General features: G+C 38.2%; 1 protein-coding gene across 1 annotated transcript; it reads left to right on the top strand. All coding sequences in view use genetic code 11, as the record gives it.

Annotated features, from left to right (window-relative positions):
• Window positions 1-1,306: 1,306 nt before the first annotated feature.
• EGR_02002 (28S ribosomal protein S9) lies at window positions 1,307-23,255 on the top strand (the record flags this gene model as incomplete). Its single annotated transcript, XM_024491251.1, has 14 exons — window positions 1,307-1,327; window positions 3,122-3,289; window positions 10,758-10,994; window positions 11,986-12,151; window positions 18,651-18,893; window positions 20,818-20,984; window positions 21,021-21,051; window positions 21,086-21,165; window positions 21,207-21,298; window positions 21,334-21,409; window positions 21,449-21,574; window positions 21,647-21,833; window positions 22,937-23,165; window positions 23,243-23,255. The coding sequence occupies 14 exons, from the start codon at window positions 1,307-1,309 to the stop codon at window positions 23,253-23,255; spliced, it is 1,836 nt and encodes a 611-aa protein (XP_024354394.1).
• Window positions 23,256-23,688: the final 433 nt, after the last annotated feature.

Genomic DNA, 23,688 nt, shown 5'->3' with positions numbered 1-23,688 from the left:
GATTTTTCAGCCTTTCATGTTAGTAAAATGGCCTTTTAAAATCCAAGTATTGGTGGCTTATTTTTAAGCAAAATGGCTGCTCACTTAATGCAGTTACCTGAATCTGGGTTAAGGGTGAGAAGTGCGGCCTGGGTAATGTAAAATAGCGCTAAAATGAATTTAAATGTCTGTCGGTCTTTTGATTTTCTACGAATGACCACACAAAATCAGAACACAGTGAACAGCCAAAGAAAATCTCACGTACTGCGTACTTCTCATTAATTGAGGTATTGCTATCCTTTCGTAGCCATGGACTACATTTTCCTTCCAGTGCCTAGTCATGGTTTTCTGCTTTACAAAATGGACTTCAGGCCTTACCCCATACACCTCATTTCAATGTGGCCAATTTGCCATCATTGGGGAAGGTCTACATTATCTAAAGCTGGCTATAAATCTAACTTCTACATAGTTAGTCGATTGAATAGGGAATAACTTGATCTCCTACATGCTTAAATTTGGAATGCGAAATCCGTTTCTCATTACAAACCAGTCATTTGGTCAGCATGCAGTCTCAAATTTTTTTTTAAAAATGATATGAAAGATGGAAAAAAGACTAACAATTTTTTAAGGGTCTTACCATCCATCCCCTTGACACCCTCCAGCTGACCGAGGTGCATGTCATCGCACAATCTTTTTCTGAGCAAGTTAATTCACTTGAGAGTGACACAAAATTCCTTAAAGTCAAGATTAAAGCAGCTTCTTAAGTGCGATCTTGGAGTAAGTCACATCTTAAATAAAATCATTTCTGCTTTACTGCATGGATGGATGTAAACAATTACATACGAGCCAAAAGTGGATATTGAAGCAATCTATACCAAAGACTGAATGAACTCTTTGGTCATCTGACAGCACCTTGCTTGACTTCGCACTTTCATGCCTACCTACCTAACCTGCTTTCCTGTTTAGCTTACCGACTGTTGACTCGGTTCTCTCAAAGACCCTTAAACATCTCTAGAATTACCTTTTCTGCGCATGTAGTCATTTTAAGAATAAAATTTACGATTTTTTCCTCCATTTCAAGTTTATTATTTTAAGCCTGTTGATGATAAATTAGAGCAGTTTCCGTACTATATTAACACTATCTGATTGGGTATTTCACCAACTGAAAGCCTAAATAAAGCCAGGGTTTAGCAAAGTTAATCATCATTTCCTGCAGTTACTTCATTTTTATTATCACTCCCTGCCCTGGAGTGTGTAAAAGTGATTTTTAGTCAGCTAAACTTCTATCATCTCATAAAACAGCAGTCCCGTTGGTCTGATTGTAGTCATGACAACACAGGCGGTTAAGGTAATCAATTTGTCTGTAATTTGTGTAACAAGTTGGGTAACGAACATGATAACTTGTTGTCACCTTTTTTCAAAGAAAGCAAGCTAATTTACCGGGCTGCACTAAAACCAGGACTGGACACTTTTTGGCTGTTTCAGATATTGCTCAACAAAATAGGGGTAAGTGCCTTGTCGGGTGTCCTGGACTGATGAAGGGAACTTTTAAGTTATAGGCAGCTATCTAGCTCTAATAAATTACTTTTGGTATGTGATTATATTGCATTCAAAGGCTTTGACAAGGGCATTTTTAATGTGCAAGCGACAATCAGATGCTGTTTCTTGTACATGCTATACATTACATACACTTGCCTGCTGTCCACTTGAGCATAATGCCGAACACACCGTTTTTATGCTCCAGTAAATCTCACTTGCCATCCTGGGTCATTCTTCTCTCATAAATTACTTCCTTTCTTGATAACAACGATTTAATTAGTAGCTTAACAGCAGCATTTGGCCATACTCTGCCTGAGAAACACTACCTTTTAAAGTAGCTTTTGAGTAATTAAATTTTTGAAAAGACTGAGACTATGACTGGGTGATCTAAGATCGTGAAGCCAATCGAAGTGTGGCTTGTGTCAAATGGGCTTTTGTAAGCTTTACAATCCCCTAGCCAAAATCAATTTACATTTGGCATTTTTATCTCCTTTGATGTTTAGTTATAAACCTTACCCGTGCGCGTATTTCTCATTCACCAACTGAGCTTTTGTTTGCAGTCAGCCGTTATCTTGGCCTAAAATCTTAACAGCGTGCTAGACTCGTTATATGCTACATGCTCACTCACAGCCTTTGAATAGATAAATTCACTCCATAAACCCCCCTCTCGTCATCAACTACTCGCTTGCAAAGGATTTGGGTCACCTTTTTTCTAAGAAGAAATGCTCTCCTAACTGGCAAGTAGTATAGAACAGGAAACTGTGAACTTGGTATAAATGAATAGCCCATTAAATGGGAATTCTAAACACATGCTGTAAATGAAGTTACCAGAAGCTGATGTTTAAAAATACAAGCTCTCGTTTATGTCAAATTGGTTAATCATTTTAATTAGCTAAATCATAAAAGTCAGTATGATTCCTTTACCGATGCATAGGGTTTTGATATAACGGTACTTATAATTTTATCAAATAATTCCTAAACATTTTAGAACAGAACATAAATTGAAAAGTTGCCAAAATTTGTCACTGTGTACCAAAAACCTGTTTCAGCCAAATTTGTGGATCTTTTATTTCCTTTAGTTCCTTAGATCCATGGAATGCCAGGTTCAAACAAATTTATCAAATGAAACATTTAACCTGATAAATTTAAAAATTATAATCAAATCCAATGTTTCCTTAAAACCTTTTAAGATTATTTTAGGCAATTTTAATAAAACTGGCAAAATTATGACAATGAAAATGAAGGAAAATCTATAGTTCCTAATTACATAAGTGTTTACAAGAGCATGTGGCTTTTGGGGTCTTTGGATAATTGGTCCTTTTAGCCAAAAAAGGTACGATAGTATTGAGATTTTCCATGTTTTATCCATCATACATAGTTATAATGAAATCTCTTGCATTTTAACCATTGGCAACCTCTACACCAGCAAAATTCATGTCCTAGCTGATGATCATTCTCCGAATAATTATCACTTAGGTCGTTCGCCATGCAAGTACTTCTTGATACTTGACTACTCTTGACATCCCCTATCCACCTAGTTAAAGGAGCCGCAATGATTCTATGCATTCCGCTTCCTTGAAGGTACACAGTTCGTGCCTACCAGGAAGGTGAAGAATCGGTGAGTGAGTTGATCCTACCAGCGGCTTACTGGAGCTTTGGCATCTTCGGAAGCTACTCGTGCACAGCGGAGAATCGATTGGGCAAAGCAACCGGCTACGTTCGGCTAAAGCTGGCCACCCACCCTCAATGTCCAAACGTCACTGCTTGCACAGTAGGTTATATAGCCGAAAACTTTGAGAAGAAAGGGTAGTCAGACATAAGTAAAAGCTCTATTCGGTCACGCTTCTTAAGCAGGCAAAGTTTGCTTGAAGCGCTGTGCAGTAGAAATGGAATGACCCAAGCTGATATCCAGCTTGAAAAGACTGCGTAGGTATTCACTTACTCTAGTAATTGCCGCAAAAGCGCGACCTCTTGCTTCCCTTACATTTGGTAAATTGAGTAAAAACAGACTTAAAGCGGAGTACACAGTCAAAATTAGCCTGGGTTTTTATGTAGCTGTCGACAAAGTTGACTGCTAATTATAGAATTCAGGAAGTTGTGTATACGAGATGGATAAATCCACCAAGCATTACCATATTTCTTGGAGGTTATTGCATTTGAAAGCCACATTTCAACTTCACTGAGTGATACTTATTTCTTCCCAAGTATTGCATCAGGTATATTTCCAATGCCCCTATACGTAATAGCACCAAAAAGGTGCAAAGGTGAACTATGGATTGGTATAAGCAGATCATTTTTAACTTTGTACTGGTCCTTTCAAGCAAATCTCCACAAACAGGGCTTATTTTACTTCTGTGGTTCATTGTAAAATACGAGGTGAGTGATGAATTGAATCACTCTGCTACTCAGGAAATGAAGTATTATATGTGGGGTATTTTCAATCCATGAGGAAATGTGTTTTCCATGCATTAGGATTGCCAACCCTTGGAACTTCATTCAAAATTTATTTTCTGTAAGAATTATACTTTCTTTAAGAAATTTAAGGATGAAATATTAAGACCCCAAAAACGTGGCAATGTAAAACTCTATTCATGCAGGAAATTTCAGAGATAATATAACTAAAAGTCTAAATTTTGCGTCATTTTTATGTTTTGTTGTTATCATCAGATGTTCATTATTGGATGAAAGTTTTACCTTCCTTATTGTTCCGTAAGCCGTTGGTGACCTGGTTCCATTACAGTAGCCCTTGCATTGACGAATCTTGTACAAAAGGCTTGAATTTAATCCAAGGAGAGAGCACCCATCAATTGTGCCTAACTTTTGAAGTTAGTGGAGGTTTATTGTAAATAGTATACTTAATAGTTCTAAAAGGGGGCGCAATTAACCTTTGAACTTGCCAGACTATTGCAAAATCTGATAATTTTATAATGTTTACCAGTCTTTTCAAACAAATATTTATCAAAGAGCTGGTATTGCTGTATAAGTTTACATTTAGCTGTTTATTGAGGAATCACTGCTCAAACACTGTGCTACCTAGGAAATGAGGCAGCTAGAACTATCCTGCAGGAGGTGTGGAGTGTTTCCTCTCCATGAAAATTGTGTTACTTATGCGATGCAATTATCAGTCAGCGTACTTTAAGTAGAAATTTATTTTCTCTGAAATTTTGTACTTTCTTAAAATTTTATCAAGATCCTGAAAATGTGTTCATTTGAGTCCCTAGTAAACTCACACTCTCAAAGTTAGTGTGACAAAACTAAAACACCCTGTATTTTTATCCTGTGCGGTTACCAAAAGGTTCATTCCGGTTAAAAATCACACTTTTTGTCTCCTGCAAGCAGTTTGAAGTGTTACCTCAAGAAGATTTGATGTTAATAGTTTCCTTTTGGTTGAATTTTGTACGAAAGAGCCAAAATGAATGAATTTACTTAGTAGTTCTTTGAGCGGACTCCATTCCGACTCAGTGCATAGCATAAATAAGTTATTAGTCTACATGAGAAAGTTGTCCAGCGATTGATCCACATGATAAGGTGCTCAAAAGCAAAACCCTTTTATCACTTTCTAGGGGGGGGGGGGTATTGAGTAAAGTACTCGCTTAATTCAAGGGCACAGCGGAATACTTTTTCTCAAGAAATGTTCTTAATTTTCCATGTAATTAAGGGGAATTTGAAGTCAGTTTAAATATTAACATTTTAAATGCAATTAACTGAGTCAAATTAATCGGCAGGGCTATGGTCTAGTAGGTAGATGGTTGAATCCACAGTACAGAATGCATTTAAGGCATTATTAAGCCCACCATCTGACGTCCGGCACGCCGTGGCGGCGTGAAACGCATCTAGGGGCTCATCCCCGGGGAGATCTTTAATGTGCTCAAGGTCGTCTTTGGAGCTGAGCGCGAGGCGCAAGACCACCACTGCCATGTGCACATTTTATGCCTTCAAACTACAGGGTCATGAGCCCCACGGCTTCAGTGGCTAGGCCGCGTCATAGCCAATGGGTTAACAGATAAATAGGTTGTTGAATTTTAAAGTTTGATTGTTTTAAAGAAGTGGACTGTAGGCTGCTGTACTTTTGTTAGACCTCTTGAAACATGTTGCTAGTGTACTTGCAGAACAGAGTCGGCATCCAAAACTCCTGGATAGTCAGTCGAGCTGGGAGGAATTGTGCAATGTCAGATCATATTTATTCACTTTTTGTATAGTCACTTTCCATTTGCTTTTTTAAGCTACTTAGTTGCTAATTATTTGACCTTATTGAGCCTCAAAATTATTGCCTCGTAGTGGTGGAACTTGGGTTTGAGCGAAAGCGTGGTCCAATCTTGCAGTTGACTCTTTTGCGATCGGCTTCCAGAGCTTTTCATTGCCGTCTTGGCAACTGCTGCTGTCATGAAACACTGGGCCTAGAGTATGTTTGCCTATCGGTGGTGGAATTGGTTTTATGTGACTTGGTTTCTGCTGGTATCTCTTAGATCATGAAAAGATTCTCACTTGTTGACACATAAAAGAGCCCAAGAGTGCCCACTTGGTTTTTCTTTAGGCTGTTTTTCACAAGGATTTTTCGATATGAACAGCAGATATCTGGGTTTCTGTGAAGTTGTTTGCAGTTGCCTTTTTAGGTTTGAAAAATAAGACAATACTTCATATTTTACGGGCAAGTCTAAATACCTCCCAGACAAAGTGTGATGACGCACACTAATATACACATCTTCTGCTGACTTTTTCGTAAGATTTTTTAAACTAAAAAAAGCATTTAATATTAGAATAGTCTGTAAGGAGAAAGTTAATACCAAAGTTGTCAGAGTCACTCAGACACGTTGGGCAAAGGTTCAGTCAGTGGTCAAGAAATCTTTTCTTCAAAGAAAAGCTAATTATCGTCTTTGCGGTCAAAGATCAAAAGAAGGACTGCCTAATGAACTCAGTCAATAATGGAATGAGTAGTATAAGGTGCCGCTTGGCCTTTCCACCTACCGAGTGTAGTGTTAACATCTTCACAATCCGAATGATGAGAGTGTCCACTTTTAGCAGTAATTCATTATTTTGGATCCTAACTTGAATCACATAACTACATTTAATGTGACAAAAATAGGTTGTTGCCAATTGTGCTACAAAGTGTGCATTAGTTTGGCTAATAATAACTTTGTATTTTGTCCATTTGTGTACTTCAGTCACAGTAGATTGTACTTCCATCCCTTGGCATGTTTCGCCTCTAATACATGCTAATAGTTTCCCAGAAATGTTAATCATTACAGAAAGAGGAATCTTGGCAACCAATTCGACCCGCCTCTCAAAATGACTAAGATAGGCACCACTCTAGCTGGAGGCGCATTCAATAAAGGAAAATGTTTACTGTTGGCTAAGCTTATTGTGGCCGAAGTACTGCGACAGACATTCAACAGATCGTAATAATTTGGATGGTATGGAGAAAAAAATGTCAAGAAAGCAGAGAAAGTGTGGAAAGCTTTTGACATGACCCTAAGGTCCTACCGCTGAGTGGAACTACAACCTGCGGGACTTGAAGTATCCATGTGGTTTAACATAGAGTTAAAGGCAATATTAAATCCTCATATTGCAAAATTTTATACCCTTAAACTCACAGCATCGTCCATTTAGCAATCCAATCTAGTATCACGCATAAAATTCTTCCACTTTTGTGCTTTACTTATAGCAGACTGCTAGGGACAGTATCTTAAATATTTCTAACTGTCCAGGATCCCGCTGCTTGTAATTACCTTTTAGTGATGAGAGTACAAAAATTAGGACTTTTTAAACAAGGACAACTCATTTTTTTCAGAAAAAAGCCCTATAAATGACCACACGCTACTTAAAGTGAGTTTGAGTAGTTTACCTTAAGATTTGTTTGGACCAAAGAGGGCATTTCCAAGTATTATCCTTCGTGCGGGTTTAATGAAGAAGCAATTAAATTTCATGGCTCTCTTTGCTTTTTTCTGTGTGACCCTCACAAGGATTATGGTCAAAATTGGCGGTTTGATTTCCAGAAAAGTGAAGTGTATCTTTTACAGCTTCTTGTCCATCAGAAGTAAATCACAAATCCAACAATATGTTCCTCAGATCTAGCTAAAAATCTCCTCCAGTAACGTAAAGTTCTGATTTATTTTTTGCTTCTTTTTCAAGAAAAAAACATAAACATAATAAATTTTAGGACTTGAATCGCCTTAGCATGTTAGTGGCAAGATGTTGGCAAGTTTATATTCTTCAGCAAATATTGCAGTTTCGAATAATTTAGGACTTTCTAATTAGAAGCCAGAAACTAATTTTTTTATAGTTGGCGCCACTTTTATTAAAATCAATTAAAATTTCTCAGATTCAAAACTGTTCTTTGAGTTAAAATCCTTTGTTAGGGAATAATTACCCATCGGCGCAACGTTTGGGATTCTATGAAGAAGCTATTTTCTTCCATCTATCCAGGTTTTTCCTCTGCTTCTTCTTAGTAGCGTTTCCTCGTTTTAGATCAAGTTTCAGATACGCATTTGGAAATTGGAAATGTTCTAATTTTGTCCCACATTGGCTTCAACTCTCCTCTGACGTTATTTTACAGTTCTTTAAAGTGACCATACGATTTAAGAAATCTTATAATCAACCAGGTTTAGTTATTAAATTGCCTCACTATGCATATTGCTGGAGGTATTTAGGCATCAAAATGCCTCCGGTCATGCTGTTCATTTGAAAGCACCGCCTTTTATGTCTCTGGCACAGTCTGAGTGGAAAGTTGCAAGGTTACATCCAATTTTTCGTCCAAGTAAGTGCCTGGAATTTTTAAACTTCCCGCTCACTTGGTCTGATGAAAATAACCAAATCACCACTAAGTTGTAAACTAACAACATTTGCGCATTTTTTACCAAAGAATTGTCATGATATCTTAGGCCTCTAATTGCTGTCCATGTAATGCCCAAATCAATTGTATTTTTGCATGTTTATGAGCTTTTGGGAATTGGAATGTTTATGTTTTCTTCATTTACAATGCGCTGTATGTAGGAAGTTCCTAATTAAGTTTCCCACAGTGGTTGCACAACCCTCAGATTTATGTAAAGCTCTTCCTTCGTTAAAATATTTTAGATTTCTTGCGGTTTTCTGTTAAAAGATTTGCAAAATTTGGCTTAAAAGTAGTGGACGAAGAAGCGCCTTGTATGCTTAACTTACTCTAAGGTGCTCTTGTAGACGGTCTTACTGATTACTTGGTAAATCTTTCTTCAAAGGTTGACACTTGCTCCTTTATGAAAACATAAATGACAACATCTTGGGTAATTACGTTGAGGTTATTTAACAGCATTTTCTATTATTTGTAATTTATGGTTTGCAGACTGCCCTGCATAAGTGAGATGTTCCATCTAGCCTCCCTTGAGTCCCATAGGTGAAATGTATTTACTCTTGGCAAGGGAGCTAAATGATAAGTGCTTTTGATCTCCATTTGCTCTGCTTTACTCACATAAAAGGTTCCCTCTACAAATAAAAATACAAAAATTCTCTGCATTCTGATGTCAATTCCTGCTGAAAAAGGAAACGTGCACCTGGTTTTTGTTACTCAAATCACTAGGTCAGATATGTGACCTTAATGCAAGGTCATTTGGCCAAAAATAGAACGATCTATCATAAAACACGAAATTTAACATTTATTTTAACAGTGAATTTCCTAGCCACCATTCAGTGAGTTCTTGTCAAGGGGTTGAAATTTTTAGTCAAATGAGCGCTTCACATTGCTCATATGAATAAGTAATTTTTTATTACGTTAATTTCAACTCAAATTCTAATGATTTGATTAGGGCGTATCCGCTTAATTGCCATCTTTCCACTTTTCTCACTTCACTTTTAATTCAAAATAAGTGACTTTTTGGCTACTTATTTATGCCTCAAATGTGACTACATTACCATAACGAAACGAGTTTCCCATCCATCCCAACACACCGTGATTACTCTCAACTTTTGAAGGTTCTCAGTTAGGATGATTTAGAAATAGCTTTCAGAAGTGTCTTCAATTCGTGGTGCCAATGAGAGTACTTTTGTCACAACTTCACTTCCTGATGTTACTTGTTCCTCTACAGGAAATTTTTACCTTGCTCAAGGTATCCCAATTCATCGCGACATATAAGTTTAACGGAATATCCGTGTTGCTTTTAGGAGATTTCGTCAATTTTCAACAAAGCAGACTTCTAGCTACATTTTTAAACAGGTCATGATGGGGATTGAATGCCAAGATGTTTCACGACAGGCTCCACCGTGCAAACAAAAAACCAAGGCATAGTTATCACGGTTACAAAGCTGCCCTTTCCTAAATTTAGAAGGCTTGCAAAATGGACAATGGGCTAATTTTTGTAGACCAATGGCCTGTTCCTATAAAAGGTTGCTTTTGAATTGTAAAATACCTCAGGACAATTTCTTCTCAACAAATAGGAGACTTAGGTGGGTGTTTACGAACAGTCATAAAAGTAATGCGACTAAATTGTATCATTTCAAAGCAGCAGTTTTTATATATCAAAGGGAGTTTGTCGAACGATGCCGTTTAAAAGTTGTCAAAGTATTTTTGCATCTAAAAATGTTTTGAAGGATCGCAGCGACCTTTTAAATTCAAAATTGATATTCCTGTGCTATTACAATACTTATTTATTTGTGTCCTCTTAATTTGGAAAACTAAGCATTTATAAGACCTACAACAAGCTTTATCCGATCTGGTAAAGTAAGTAGGATTTCTCAAAATGACAGTAAGTCCGGAAAAAGAGCATTGTTGATGCTGAATCTTGCAAAGTGATTTTCGCGCTCATCAGGTATGCCCTAAGTGCTGTGTTAAACAACACAAGGTGCGTTTTCTTTATTTTCTGTGGGTGTTGAAGAAACTCAACATTTTGCAGGCTTTCTTTATGCAAATCGGAACCGGATTGGGCATTTTAAAGGTACCGACTCCATGGGGGACAACACTGAGTGATGTATTGGAGACGCTCCCAATTGCTGTGGCAGGCGCTAAGATAGCGGTGACATTCATGCTTGAATAATTTTTACTTTCGACTAAAGACTGTGTTGTTTAGCTTAAATCCAGGTTCCCTCTAAAAGTGAGTTAACTCTTGGGCATAACACTTCCTCATTTGGTTTCTCCATTAAGTGATTGGTGTCCAAGTGGCTGTATTTATTCAATTTCTGAGGGATTTTATTTGAAAATACAGTCATTAATATGTCACCACCTTTTCTCCACTTCAGCCTAAATCAAAAACCTTACCTCTATAATAAATATCCAGGTGGAGGCTACACTAGTAGAATTGTGCGTCATTCCGCCGAAGGAGACGGGGGGACTACCGCTGACTCACTACGAACTGCGCATCCAGCCGTCACCAAATGAGCGTTTTCACGGTCCTTTCGCTTATCTGCCAGGTCGAAGAGTCGTTCGATTACCGGATCTCACACCGAATCACTTCTACAAATTCGCCTTGTCCGCTGTAACCTCTGCGGGTCGTGGGCCGAATACGTACATCCAGGTTTGCCCTTTAGAGCAACCTTTTAAGAACTTTAATTAAGGTCGATTGGACGACAGCAATTTAAGAGACTATAAGCAACTTGTGCCTGACAGTTGTTAAAAATTAATCACTCCTTCCAATTTTGATTTTCCTAAAAAATATCTATTTAGAATCGTTTACCCATCATTGTCACTCCACTTTTAATCATTATGTTCAACTCGGTCGAAGAGAAGGAGCACTAGTAGTGTTTCGTTTTTTTTGTAAGTAATTGCACCCACACTTTCTTTACATCTTAGAAGAATATATAAAAGGATTTTTTATAATAAGCATAGACTTTACTCGGTGGCCTAGTTATTTTCCCTTGAGACATGGTATATGGTAGATCATTGAAAGCTTTAGTAATTTAATAAAAGCAATTTGGACTAAGGAAGTTCCTCTGTTCTGATAGAAGAGGGCAATTTTCAATAAAAAATTAAAAACATTGTTTTATTTAATATCCCTTTAATCGGCTTTTTGTAATTAGCAAAGTTACCTCCAGACTCACTTTAGTTTAACACAAAAGGCTTTCAAATATTTTGCCAAATTTTTGATGTCACATCTATCAAAGGACTGTTACTTAGATATCTCTAAATTTATAGAGTTTAATAAAAGTTTTGAAATAAACTTATTTGTCTAGTTGTAGATTGCTTAATGCTGCATCACGCTGTCAACTAGATGCACTATTCTCATTTTGTAATTTCTTGATTGACAACAATCGTATTTATGGCAGCAGTCAGTGCATTATTAATTGACCAAAGCACCAGCAAATGTTTTTTGACAAATGAAGGACACTGATTTTAGAAAATAGACAAAAATTTTGAGTGGTATTGGGGAAATAGTGGTAAGGAGGCAATAATTTGCTTTATATCTTGTTAATGAATCAGAAAACATAGCCATAAATACCACCAAATATTTAGTTCTTCTGGGATGTACTTTTCTTTCGAGTTATTTAACCCCTCCCATTGTTTTGGAGGTCGAGACTAGAAAAATTGGTGTACCAAAGTTGAAGTTAATTGCAACAAACTCGGATGTGACCTCGTCAGACTACTTGGTGCGGTGGATTCTTGAATCGGATGGTGGATCTCCGGTCATCATGTACAAAATTAAAATTCGCCCAGTTGAGGCCTCTTGGGGACCAGGTTAGTCGGTAAATTCTGGTTACATTTGATCACCCATCCCTTATTCCCTAAATTAAGGATTATTTCGAAAGTTGGGTAAATTATGAATATACCAGATATGTGTACCTACAAAAAGTTATTTAGGCCAGCACAATAATTAACTTCTACCTCTTATAAATATGCTTCTTTCCGAGATATTATTTCATGTGTGGGTAGAAAAGGACATCACACGAAGAATGTTTATTAATTTATGGCATAGAAGACAGTCAGAAGGATTTCACTCACCATTTTTTTGCAACTGAAAAATCATGCGCTTATTTTTGCATAAAACTGGGATACCACAACAACCATAAGAGTTATCTTCATTTTTGACATGCATTGTTGGTGAAGTTATGTCGCCCCTACTTTCTTAAGTCAACTTCTGAGATTTCAAAGACCAGTTAGGTTGTTAGAGATTGTGTTTGTGTTAGATTGTAGGGGTCTTGTAACTACTTGCAAAGGACTAATATTAACTTTCGTTTTTAATGATGATCATGTTGGGCAACTTGATTAGTCTGTTTTTGGTCATTTCAGGGTCCTCCTTAACGAACATTTGACTTAGAGATGGGCTTTATACTTACAAACGAACGTTAGATCTTTCATATTTTCCTATGAACTGTATGAACGTCTGGACTTAAAAGTATTCATCTGTACTTATTTATTTCCCTTCTAGGATCCAGTGATAGCTGTAGAAGTATCCTCTGCTCAATCATTTAATTTTATCTCAATAAAGAAGTAAAATTTATAATGGGATAAACCTTAAATATGTTGTATTTCCAGTATATCCATAAACAAAGCAGTGAACTATTTGATAAAATGTTGCCAGCCTTAAGTGAGCTTCAAGCAATAAGTGAACACATTTGTCATGGCGATCTTTAAGGTAAACATAAATGAACCTTTGATGAGGTGGCCGCACCCGTAGGTTACCCTCTCAGCAACGCTTTAGTTGTAAGATTCAGGCCTTTGAGATTAAAAATATAGAGGGAAGTATGCTTGCGTGCGTCCATATTTAGTCTTACTTTAGAGTTAGATAAGACCCTTGCTGCGCGATTCATTCAATCCACCATTTAATTGCCAGAGATATTGCTTACTTCGTGCTTGTTTGCGCTCGTCGACGTCACTTTTTTACCGCAACGAAGAATATTTCCAGCAGAAGCCTAAGTATCTTCTTTGGCTTAAAAAAGGAAATGTCAATAAACGGTGGACACAAACCCACAACCACTGTGTTAGTGGCTAGGGTTGTGGTTCAACTTTATGCTGTTTGTTAATTTCTTTGGGAGCTAGAGTTTGTTCATAAAATCAAACAAATTTGTTATTTTCATAGGTTGAAAAAACAGAAAAATATGTTAAAGTGGAGGGAGCTTAAGACTGCCTTCAACGAATCACTTCACGCAAACAAACAATAACTTTTGTAAAGTATGGTACACTCTTGACCTCCCGATCTCACCATAAATACCAATGCAAATTCAGGAGAAGCAAAAACAATTTTTGGGTTACTTTTTAAAGGGTTGGGAAATTTTTAAAAAATTTTTGAAGGTTGCTTCCATGAGGTTTGAGGTAAGTTGGTAATCTTCCTGGAATACTCCATGGTCTCATTGGTCATTCCAATGTAAACACACTTCAGTGTCAGTGCAATTAGGGATATCAATTACTTTTTATTTCTTCCATGCTGTAATAAACTTAATTAATGTGGTTACCAGGAGGATTTGTGCTTAAAAGTGTTTACTTTATGCATGGTTGGAAAAAATTTGCCGAGGCCGATGTCATTCCGTAATGTCCCTATTGTTATCCAAGTCTTTCACATATCATCTACACATATCTACCAAGTTGCGAGAAGTTAAATATCCATAGTTATTAGGCGGCTAGTGCTTTGAATGCGCTTTTGTCTTGTTAAACTGTTCCAAAGACTAGTCTATCTCAAACGACTACAACTTTGTAGTTTATTGTAAGGTAACCGTAGGTTACTTTTGTTGCAAAACGGAGGATGTTTCTGCGTGTGAACAATAAAAGGTGGGCGATTTTATTCACTCCTTTAGTTGTGTAGTTGATCTTGAAGTACAATTACTACCCACTATCAGGTGCTTTTTGAAGTTCGCATCAATAAATCACGCTTTTGGGGACTAAGCATTATTTCATCATTGCATTTTAACATAAACATGGGCTGGAAAAGGGTGACATGTTTGATTGGCCGACCAAGAAATGAAGCAGAGAAGCCTATCGTCACATGACTAGCCTTTAGTATCTTAGTTGATTGTCACTAACTTACGGCCCCATAAACATAGAGGTTTTTACGGATCGAGTAAAACATGGCATTTTGTCTTCACGCCTCAATAATCCGTGGATCGGAGTTAATGCCGAGACAAGAATTATTGATAGGAATCAACTTCACCTGCAAATATTTGTAGCATATTTACAAGTCCTGGACTTGTGGAGAGCTTGTGAATGGCCCATAGCAAAGACAAACATTCATGGTTGATGATTGCGAGGTAATGCTTGGATTGGAAAAATCTGGGCAGATTTAAATGACAGGGTAAATTAATTTCTATTTTACAGGTGCAAATTATTCGTCCATTTGACAAATCCTCTTGATTGTGAACGAGAAACTGTGGATGACAGTTCCTACTTTGAGGTGTCTTTCGCCCCGACTAACCGATTTCTCTAGAGGATATGAGCTTAAGTTCTGTGCAGGATGAAAGATGAGTTTCCTCTTAATTTCTACTTACTGTCAGGATGAATAATTGTCCCAACTTTATCCACACACTTTACTTGAATGTCGCAAGTCAATAAAGCTGTAGTTTTAAGTGGTCTATTTGGAGGTTCGTTATCCTTCGCGATGTGGCAGATTTAATGAATGGTTGAGTTACTGATTAAATTGATGTATGGTAGACCTGTTAACCATGAGGAAATCGCGTTTGGTGTCTGAAAATGACTAGAGCAAATGACAATTTCCCTAGCTTTGTATGATGCTGGGATTTCATAAAATGATCCAAAAGCTTCCACTTAGGTGGATAGAGAATAAACTACTCTCGAAATCCACCTTTTGAAATTTGTCTACTAAACAAATTCTTTAAGCTTAAAATACTTGCAAACGTATTGCTTAAGGTGACCTTTGCCCTTTCATTAAATATTTAAGATTCCTTGAAACTTTTTTACAAACTTGAAAAATAGAGAAAATAATAGGTCATGCTTAAGATACATATAATTTAGAATTCTCAAAAATAATGTTTTTAACTCAAAAGACATGACGCTGTTTTAATAAAAGACTAACAAATTTCCGCTGTAATTCAGTAACGCTTCAGTGTTCTGGTTAGTCTCCTTGAAGGTGGATTTCTGACACAGGCCTTTTAGTTCGCTTCTGACTGACGTCGGACTACTTGACTGGAGGGCTGATGGGCGCCATCATTCCCCTTTTCAAAGAATCGGATGGCAGTAAAACGCTTTAATCCTTCCACATTCCCATCAATAGTCATTTTTATGGATGAATCTACATTTGTTCCGAATAGGCTTCTAGTGAATAATGAATGGGAGTACTATTTGTACCTTCATCATTCCCACTCGGAGATCGTGGAAATTACTATCTATAGGTGAAGGGTTAGAGATATAGGTCGAGAAGATCATTTCCTTTGAAAACCCCACGTGCACTTTTGGAGGAGGAAAGAGTTCATTTAAGCCTCACGATTTCTGACACAGTGTGAAGTCCTTGAATGTGATCCTCTACATTTCCACAATAACTGCTGTCAAAGTGTCCATTTCATGCCACTGAGTAGATGAATAGATTGTGTGGAGGGTTTTCAGTCTTGACCACAAAGTAGTAGCGGACTTGCCCATTCTTTCTGATGCCATGGGTTTCTTAATGATATAGCGTACACAGAACCTATTCTCTACCCATTTGGGAGAATAGTATCAAAATAAGAAATATTTAAGCGGTTCAGGTTACACTAAACGCTCAGGATTAGCCGCGCGGAGCAACTCGTTCATCCAGAATACTAACTCACAAGTCTTTTGGTATTAGCAGTTGGCAGTAGCTAAAATTGTTGGGTGTTGTGGACCTCCCTGTCTGATTAACACTGAGGCGCCTCCGTTCACTGTCATCAATGATCATTTTACGGAAAGGCCTAGGCTTTATTCAACATTTCCTACAATTTGGTAATTATATAAATTTTTGCCTTCCCCATCTTATTTCCCATATAACAGTCTTTGAAACATGTACCACCTATATGAGAAATAGGAATGTGCTTTGCTCTTTCATCAGAGATGCAATTTTGACTTCTTTAAAGCTGGGGTTCCCCTCAGTGCAGTGGTTTTGAAGTCTCTCTCAACCACAAGCCTTTATTCCTCTTCATTTCCTCCTCGCATATTTTCATCACTTAGATTCGTACGCTGAGGTGTTAAATTGAACTATTAATGAATAAAAAACAAGAAGATGGCTCTCAAATTCTCCTACACCCCTTTTGAAATGCAGAGGTTTCAGTAAAGAAGTGATCATTGATCACGAAAAGAATAAAATTTCTTCGCCATTTCATTCATTACATCTACCGTTTACTGAGTTCTTAACATATAAAAATTTTCGGCTACATTTTTAGCGTAAAATTAGACCCCTCGTTTTCAAAGAGCATCTCCTCACAATTCTTTGATGTTTTAATTGTTCCAAAACATCTGAAAGTGTCTTTCGGTGATAGATGCCCTAAAATAGTCATTTAGCCATTAAATACGGCAGCAATAGTTAAAATGTTAAAATTTGCCATTGCATATCACTATGCTTACTCTTTCAGTGCCAAATTATCTTAATTTAGGTGGCTGAGATCTTTAGGACACCTCCGCTTTATTCGTCACTTTGTGGGAAGCTATATTTTATCTCTTTTAAGAAGAGAGAGGAATCAACAAATCACATTAATTACACGCTTTTACGGTTAGAGCCCAAAAAGTTTATGGCGCCGAAGTTATAGTATCGCCTGTACCGGCATTTATAAAATCTTTTTTAGATAGTCTAAATATATACGGTAAAGCTCTTTAGATCTAGTTGGTGGGGTAGGTGCAAAGTAAAGGCCACCTTAGTTGGCTCTGTGGTAATCGGGCGGATTTCTCGAAGAAGGTTGCGGCCTGATTTGTGAAAAGTGATCCATCCCTATTTGCAGCTAATTGAATCCTGTAGGTGGAAAGCCATCAGCGGTTCTTTTCTACTCCAACTCGACAAGTCTTCTTTTGATAGAGGCGCTATAAAGTTAAATCTTAGTGTTAGAAAATGATAAGCATGAGGAAGCTTAATGCATTGTTGCAGAATTTCGCCCCTGTTTTAGTTTTAAAGTTAAGAATGACATACGGGTTACTTTTCCGCCTCTTTATCTCTTTTGATAAAAGTTTTGTTTGTTATTTGGTTGGAAACTCAAGAGGAGGGAGCATTTAATTAATCTTTACAAAAGTTTTTAAATGCAATTAAGGACGAATCTTACACCAATTAAATCCTCTTTCAATTGATAAAGGGTACTGGTGATCCACTCTAAGCAACGCATTTTTTTAGGCATTTATCTAATTGATGGGTTCTAAGTCCTAATGATCATACTATATTTGCCACTTTGAATGGAATGACACTTGCTTTATTTTTAAACAGATTCTGAACTGCTTGAAAACCCTTATAGTTCCTTAAACTTTCAAGCTTGATTGTTAATAAAGTTATTCAACATATTACCATGATCAAAATATCGTTCTACTTCCTAATTAAACGCTACTGAATTACTCACTTAGTAGCATGGAGCCTGGTGTTCATTTGCTTGACATGATGCAAGAAGTTGACGAAGATGTTTTCCATTCTTTTGTGCTCATTAGCTGTTTTCATAGCATAATCATTTTTTTAAGAAGTTGGGTAAAAAAGAAAAGAGGAGGGTTTAAGAATTAAAAGAGTGATAGACAAACCTGTCTATTATAGATGACGTAAAATTGATAAGCCAATAAATAAAATCGCCCTTATGACGACTTTGAGTGGTCTATGACCAAATGTATGATATGTTGTTACCGGTGTTTTACATCCATTTGGCTTTTAGGGGGAAATGTTATCCAAAAGTAACTTTAAAGGAATGCTTTCAGTGTCATCAAGCCAGGATTGTAAGCAATCACCCTTTTACCAACATTGGGACCAACACCCTGTAAATAACTGATAGATCTCAAGTACTGACTATTTTGCAAACGTTCACTCAGAGCTCCTCTCTAAAGCTCATCTATTGTGAGCCTACACAGTGGATGCCTTCACTCTGGGCTGCTTTTATGTGGCATCCGATCCGTGAAAAATGTGTATGGTGCCACCAGTTCAGCATCACATAGTTCCTAGCTAACTCCAAAATCCCAAAGTTGCTTTGTTATTGACCTAAAGAGGGCTTAATGACTTCGGTATGTTTCCATGACATCAGAGTGGTGGCATTACTCTGGTAAATGACGTGCATTTATATATCTGTAATCTGGCCTTACATTTTCTTTCTTTTCACCACAGTACAAAAGCATTTAACACCGTTGGGTTCTTGGACAGTCTTTGACGTGCTGTCTCAAGATGCAGACAGAAGAACGCGTCATGGAGTGGAGGGGATGTACCGGATCAAAAGCCTTCAACCGGGCACTTCTTACGAAGTCAATCTGGTTGGTCAGAACTCCGTGGGCCAATCAAATCCCTACGTGGTGGTGCTCCAGACCTCAGAGTTGATTGGGACCTCGGGGAGGCTCCTAGGCGAGCCGATAAGTCAGTACTTTCATGGTGATAGTGTCAGACGTGTTGCATATAATTTAGTACTATTGGCCGCCCTTTTGATCGGGCAGCACCACTTGCTGCTTTGAGGTCATGACACCCTTCCAACCACTTCGGATTCCATGACCGCCAATTCTCATCCTGTGATATATTCTGACCCACATCCCCCGATATGAGTTAGCGTTTATTTTGATGTTGTTAATACTATCGTGATAGCTGACGCTTGACATCGCTTACTTCTACCATACTGTACTATTCCATTTTGTATTGATGTTGTGTTACTACCCTGTGCTACTAATTGTCAATTTCCTTTCCCTATTTTTGAAGTTTAAAACACTATTTTGAGGAAATATAAAACTAGCCTGTTCCATTTATGTTTGCTAAGTGGTATTTAGTTGTATGTGGGAAAATAATAGATTTGAGAGTAATACATTTTCACAATTTCCCTGATTTCCCCCATTAAAACTCGGAGCAGACTTTCCTCCACGCATGAATTACAAATAAAGCATTCGGTTGCCACAAAATACAAATAGAGGAACAGTCGATGCACAAAGATTCCTTCACAAATGTATCAAAACATAAGTGAAAACCGTGTGGAATTTGCGTTTGGGTTCATGAATTCTAGCTGTCACAATGATGTTGTTCTGCTACCGTCATTTGCGAAGAACTGCAACCCCTCAAGTCTTCCTTGAAGCTGTAGGAGGTTATATGAAAATGATAGAAAACGTGTAACTGCCGAGAGGGAATACAATCTGTGAAGACTTCACTGTCCGCGTAATCAAATTCAGGGTACAACTATCAAAGCATTAGAGTAACACTTTGATTTTGTTAGTTAGTAGTGCAGCGATTTGATATTCCATTTAGCTGTAGGTTCAAATATATGGGCATATCTCTTCCCGCAGTCTGTACATTCCTTCAGCCGCATGGTCTGCGAGCCATGCCTGAAGTGTAATAAGATGGCGGTTTATCCCTCGGTTTTGGCGAGGCGCCACTTTTGAACTTTTAAATTTGCCCTCTTGCACCTCGATGGGTGGGCTGGCCTTGGGGCCATGCCAGAAGCTTAAACACCTTCTATGTGCTGAATATATATTCTGCCCAAATATTGTGTCTTCTTTCGTCTTCATGAAGTCTACCATCTCTTCTGTAGGTTAGAAGCATACACTTCCAAGAAACCTTGGCCACTTGCAACTTCAGCAAAGACTCGGAACCCAACCACTAAGAATCCAAGGTGAGCCTTATCGGTATTCCCAAGATATGTCAAATATCTAAACAACATCAATCAAAAATATACTAAACCTTTGAGGAAATGTACCCAACTGCGTTAAGCGACATAATTTTTCTATTACAAGTCGTGTATGGTGCCATAAAAGGTAATTGAATTTCTTTTTGCATGTGTTAGTTATTCTAGATGTTTACGAGTACATTATAGCACAGAAAAAAAATTATACATTTCAGGATGTTCTTGATAAGAGTTAATTCTCCTTCATCCTGAGAAAAATTTTCTCTTACACCTTGGTCATTCGGTAAAGACAGATTGTTTTTAATATTTGTCAAGAATGGATGCAATTAGTTCCTTTTTCTGTGAAATATTAACAAGAATTTTAAACCTAACGCTCCCATAGTATTCTCGTGCTTCTGATTGGTCAGATGTGTGCTTTGTGTTTGTCGCTGGCTGGGGATGTTGAGATTGGTCTCGAGATGCATCTTAACGAATTCGAAGTTCGCAGCAAACGAGAGCTTGGGGCGAACAGTAACTGATACGCACTCATTGTCAGTTTTAGTATTACTCTACGGTGCCAACGTCGCCTCCTACAGGTGAAAGCTCTAGAAGTGGTGTAATCTCGGCTTCCATCGAGTTTTATTTACGAAGTTATCAGTCTTATGGTTAGCCTATTCCATAACTTGATAACTCCCACAGAAAATATGTTGGAGGAGGAGAGAGCGAAATATGAAAATGGCAAGAAGTTTCTGGCACGGCTAATGGGACAGGATCCGTCAACATTCAATCAGGAACAAATTGACGAAGCTATTCGTTATCTTTTTCCCTCTGGCCTTCAATCTAGAAAAGCTCATCCGAAGCTTAAGGTGCCATTTTATTGTCCCTTTACCATCCTTGTTTAGCCTCCAGAAGAGGTTTATCCAGAGAAGAAAAGTCCGTTCTCCCCAATTTTTGATCTTGTTTTTAGAAATTCAGTTTGATAAAACTGGCAGACCGTTTCATGATCTCTTCTACACAGGCAAACCGGCGTATTATGAAGTTATGCACGTAGGCAACCTGCTGCTTGCAATTTTCTTTTTTATGTACAGAAAGCAACTGCCCTAATTGAAGAGCTAAATGGCAAATTTGATCGAGGCTACATTGATCGCGATTACACGGCTTTTAAAAATCCGAGACCTTTGTAAGTAGAATTTCTTCAAAAATTTTTCTGTCTAGAGTCGTGGCGGCTAGTGAATGGTTCACAAAAGATCAGCTAAGTCGGAAGTTGCTGGAACCCGTCACTGACACCATGGTAAACATACGTTCCGTTTATCCTTATTGACTTTTCTAGTATGAGGACTGGTTGAGACTGATGAATGCTCTCCTGAAGCATCCTCTAGCTTGGCATGCTGAAAGCTTCATCCATTCGTACCGCGCTTCTGTTCAAGAAGCGGTCTCGAAAGAAGTTTTTCCTGAAGTAGGATCTTGTCATTACATCACTCCTCTATTGTATTCCTCTCTTTCTCCCTTAAGTATTACTATTTTTTAGCCCCAGGTCGATCCCGAAACAAACTACCGATACGTTGACACCTACGGCCAGAAGAAGCACGCCTTTGTGGAGTTAAGAATGACCCATCCAGGTGCAGGAAAATTCATTATTAATGACAAACGACTTCTCGAATTCTTTCCTCACCTTGGTGATCGCGAGCAAATCATGTTTCCACTACAATACACCGGTAAGTTAGTAAATAGGGGCCTGTTTCATGGAAAACATACAACTTTGCTAGTTTATTGTTTTGTTGTTACCAGTTTTTTGTTTTTGATCAATCTTTCGTGATAGTAGATGAGCTCCTTATTTTTGTCAAATTTCCCGGATAACTTTACAGGTTTTTCATGAGTCTATTTGCTTCCCTTGAACCCCATGTCTTAGAGTGTTCATAGTGAGTGTATTTTAAAGTAGGGCCCTCATAAAACATCTTTTCTGACCACCATTAAAAGATTAGTTTCTATTTTCACTTAAATTGGTTATTGAGACAGAAGTTCGTCCTCTAGAGCAAGTGAGATTGTGTTATCTTTGTATAAGAGGTGGCATAATAACTCATTACCTTTAGCGTTTAAAACTGCCATTTCCGGATGAGTGGTTCTTTACTGAAGCGTTGATGATTGTTATAGGCTCGGGAATTTATTGACATTGCAAAAGTGGCCTCGGAAGTTTCATATCCGATTTCCGTCTTCCTCACTTCCTCCTCCACAACATTCTTTATTGTTTCGATGCTATGTGTCAGTTGGGATACAGTTTGCTCCTCTTCTCAAATGATTTTCTCAAAAAAATTCTAACGTGTTCCTTGAAGATTATGCAAAATGTCCATACGAGTATTTTTTTTGTGAAGTGGGTTGAGCTCCGAATTTGGACTATTCTGGACCCTTTTTTAAGGACAAATTTGTGAAAGCACAGCTGTATGCTAGCGTCGAGACATTATTCTGCATGACCACTACTTGACCTAAAGTAAGTGGATTGGTGTTGTGTTCCTTAGACGTTCCTGGTGTTTTGATTGCGTATTTACATTGTAGTCTGATTATATAGCAAGAGTAATAGTTCTGCGGCCCTAGACTACTAAACTAGAAGCGGGAGTGATGTGACCACTGTATCTTTGTGCTCTGCTCAGGTAGACCATCAGTAGATACCCTGCAACAGTCCTCAATTTCCTTTAATCCGAGGTACAAATTCGCTACTGTGTAACGGCCCCTCGGTACCAATGCCCGTAGAATGCTTCTCGTACACCTGATAATCTACTTACCTTGAATGGCACTTGAATAGCTACCTGTTCTTCCTGCAAAGGCATGCTAGGCGCAGTGGACGTGGTGGCGCGAGTATCTTCGGACACCGAGACTGGTCACAGTTCGAAAGCGAACGCACTGCGATTAGCCTTAGCGCGGGCACTGGCCTGCTTCCTTCCTGGTGACTCCGGTCACAATCGACTGCGCGCGGCAGGCCTGCTGACCCAGGACGACCGCTTCAGCGAACGCAAGAAGCCAGGACAGAAGAAGGCGCGCAAAAAGCCCATTTGGTGGGTATTACGTTTCATCGCTTTAGTCTTTTTGTTTTTTCGTAGGAGAATCTGATGTAATTCTTTGCTCATCTTAGGAAGGCACGTTGATTCCGTCCCCGGTTGCTTAAAGTGGGGCTTTGATCTTGTAAAAAATGAATATACTTTTAAGTAATTTTTGTCTTTTCGGTCCTTTTTTCAAAGGAGGGCAACTTGAAGTGTTTTTGGAGTTTGTGTAAATTAGGAAATATTGTCCTAGGTAAGGGTGACATTGATGTCCCTGCTTAAGCATAGGAAAGTTGGGCGGTTTGACGTTGTTCTAGGTCTGGCCACTGGAACGGGTGGCCTAGCATCACGATCTTACGATCTCTGAGAGCTTAGTCTAGTTTGGCAGGAATTACTGCTTGTGTTTCCTCTGGCCTTCATGCTAAGTTAGGTCCTGCCGAGAGGTATTGTCAACTTGCTGGAAGACCAGGAGCTCGCTAGGGCTCTGTTTCACAATCTTCACCCCAAAATAGAACAATAAACGATCAAAACGGGTGGA

Source organism: Echinococcus granulosus (assembly GCF_000524195.1).
Source record: "Echinococcus granulosus chromosome Unknown EG_S00008, whole genome shotgun sequence".
Lineage (NCBI taxonomy): Eukaryota > Metazoa > Platyhelminthes > Cestoda > Cyclophyllidea > Taeniidae > Echinococcus > Echinococcus granulosus.
The sequence above is the reverse complement of the archived record's forward strand: the minus strand, read 5'-3'. Positions and strand labels throughout refer to the sequence as shown.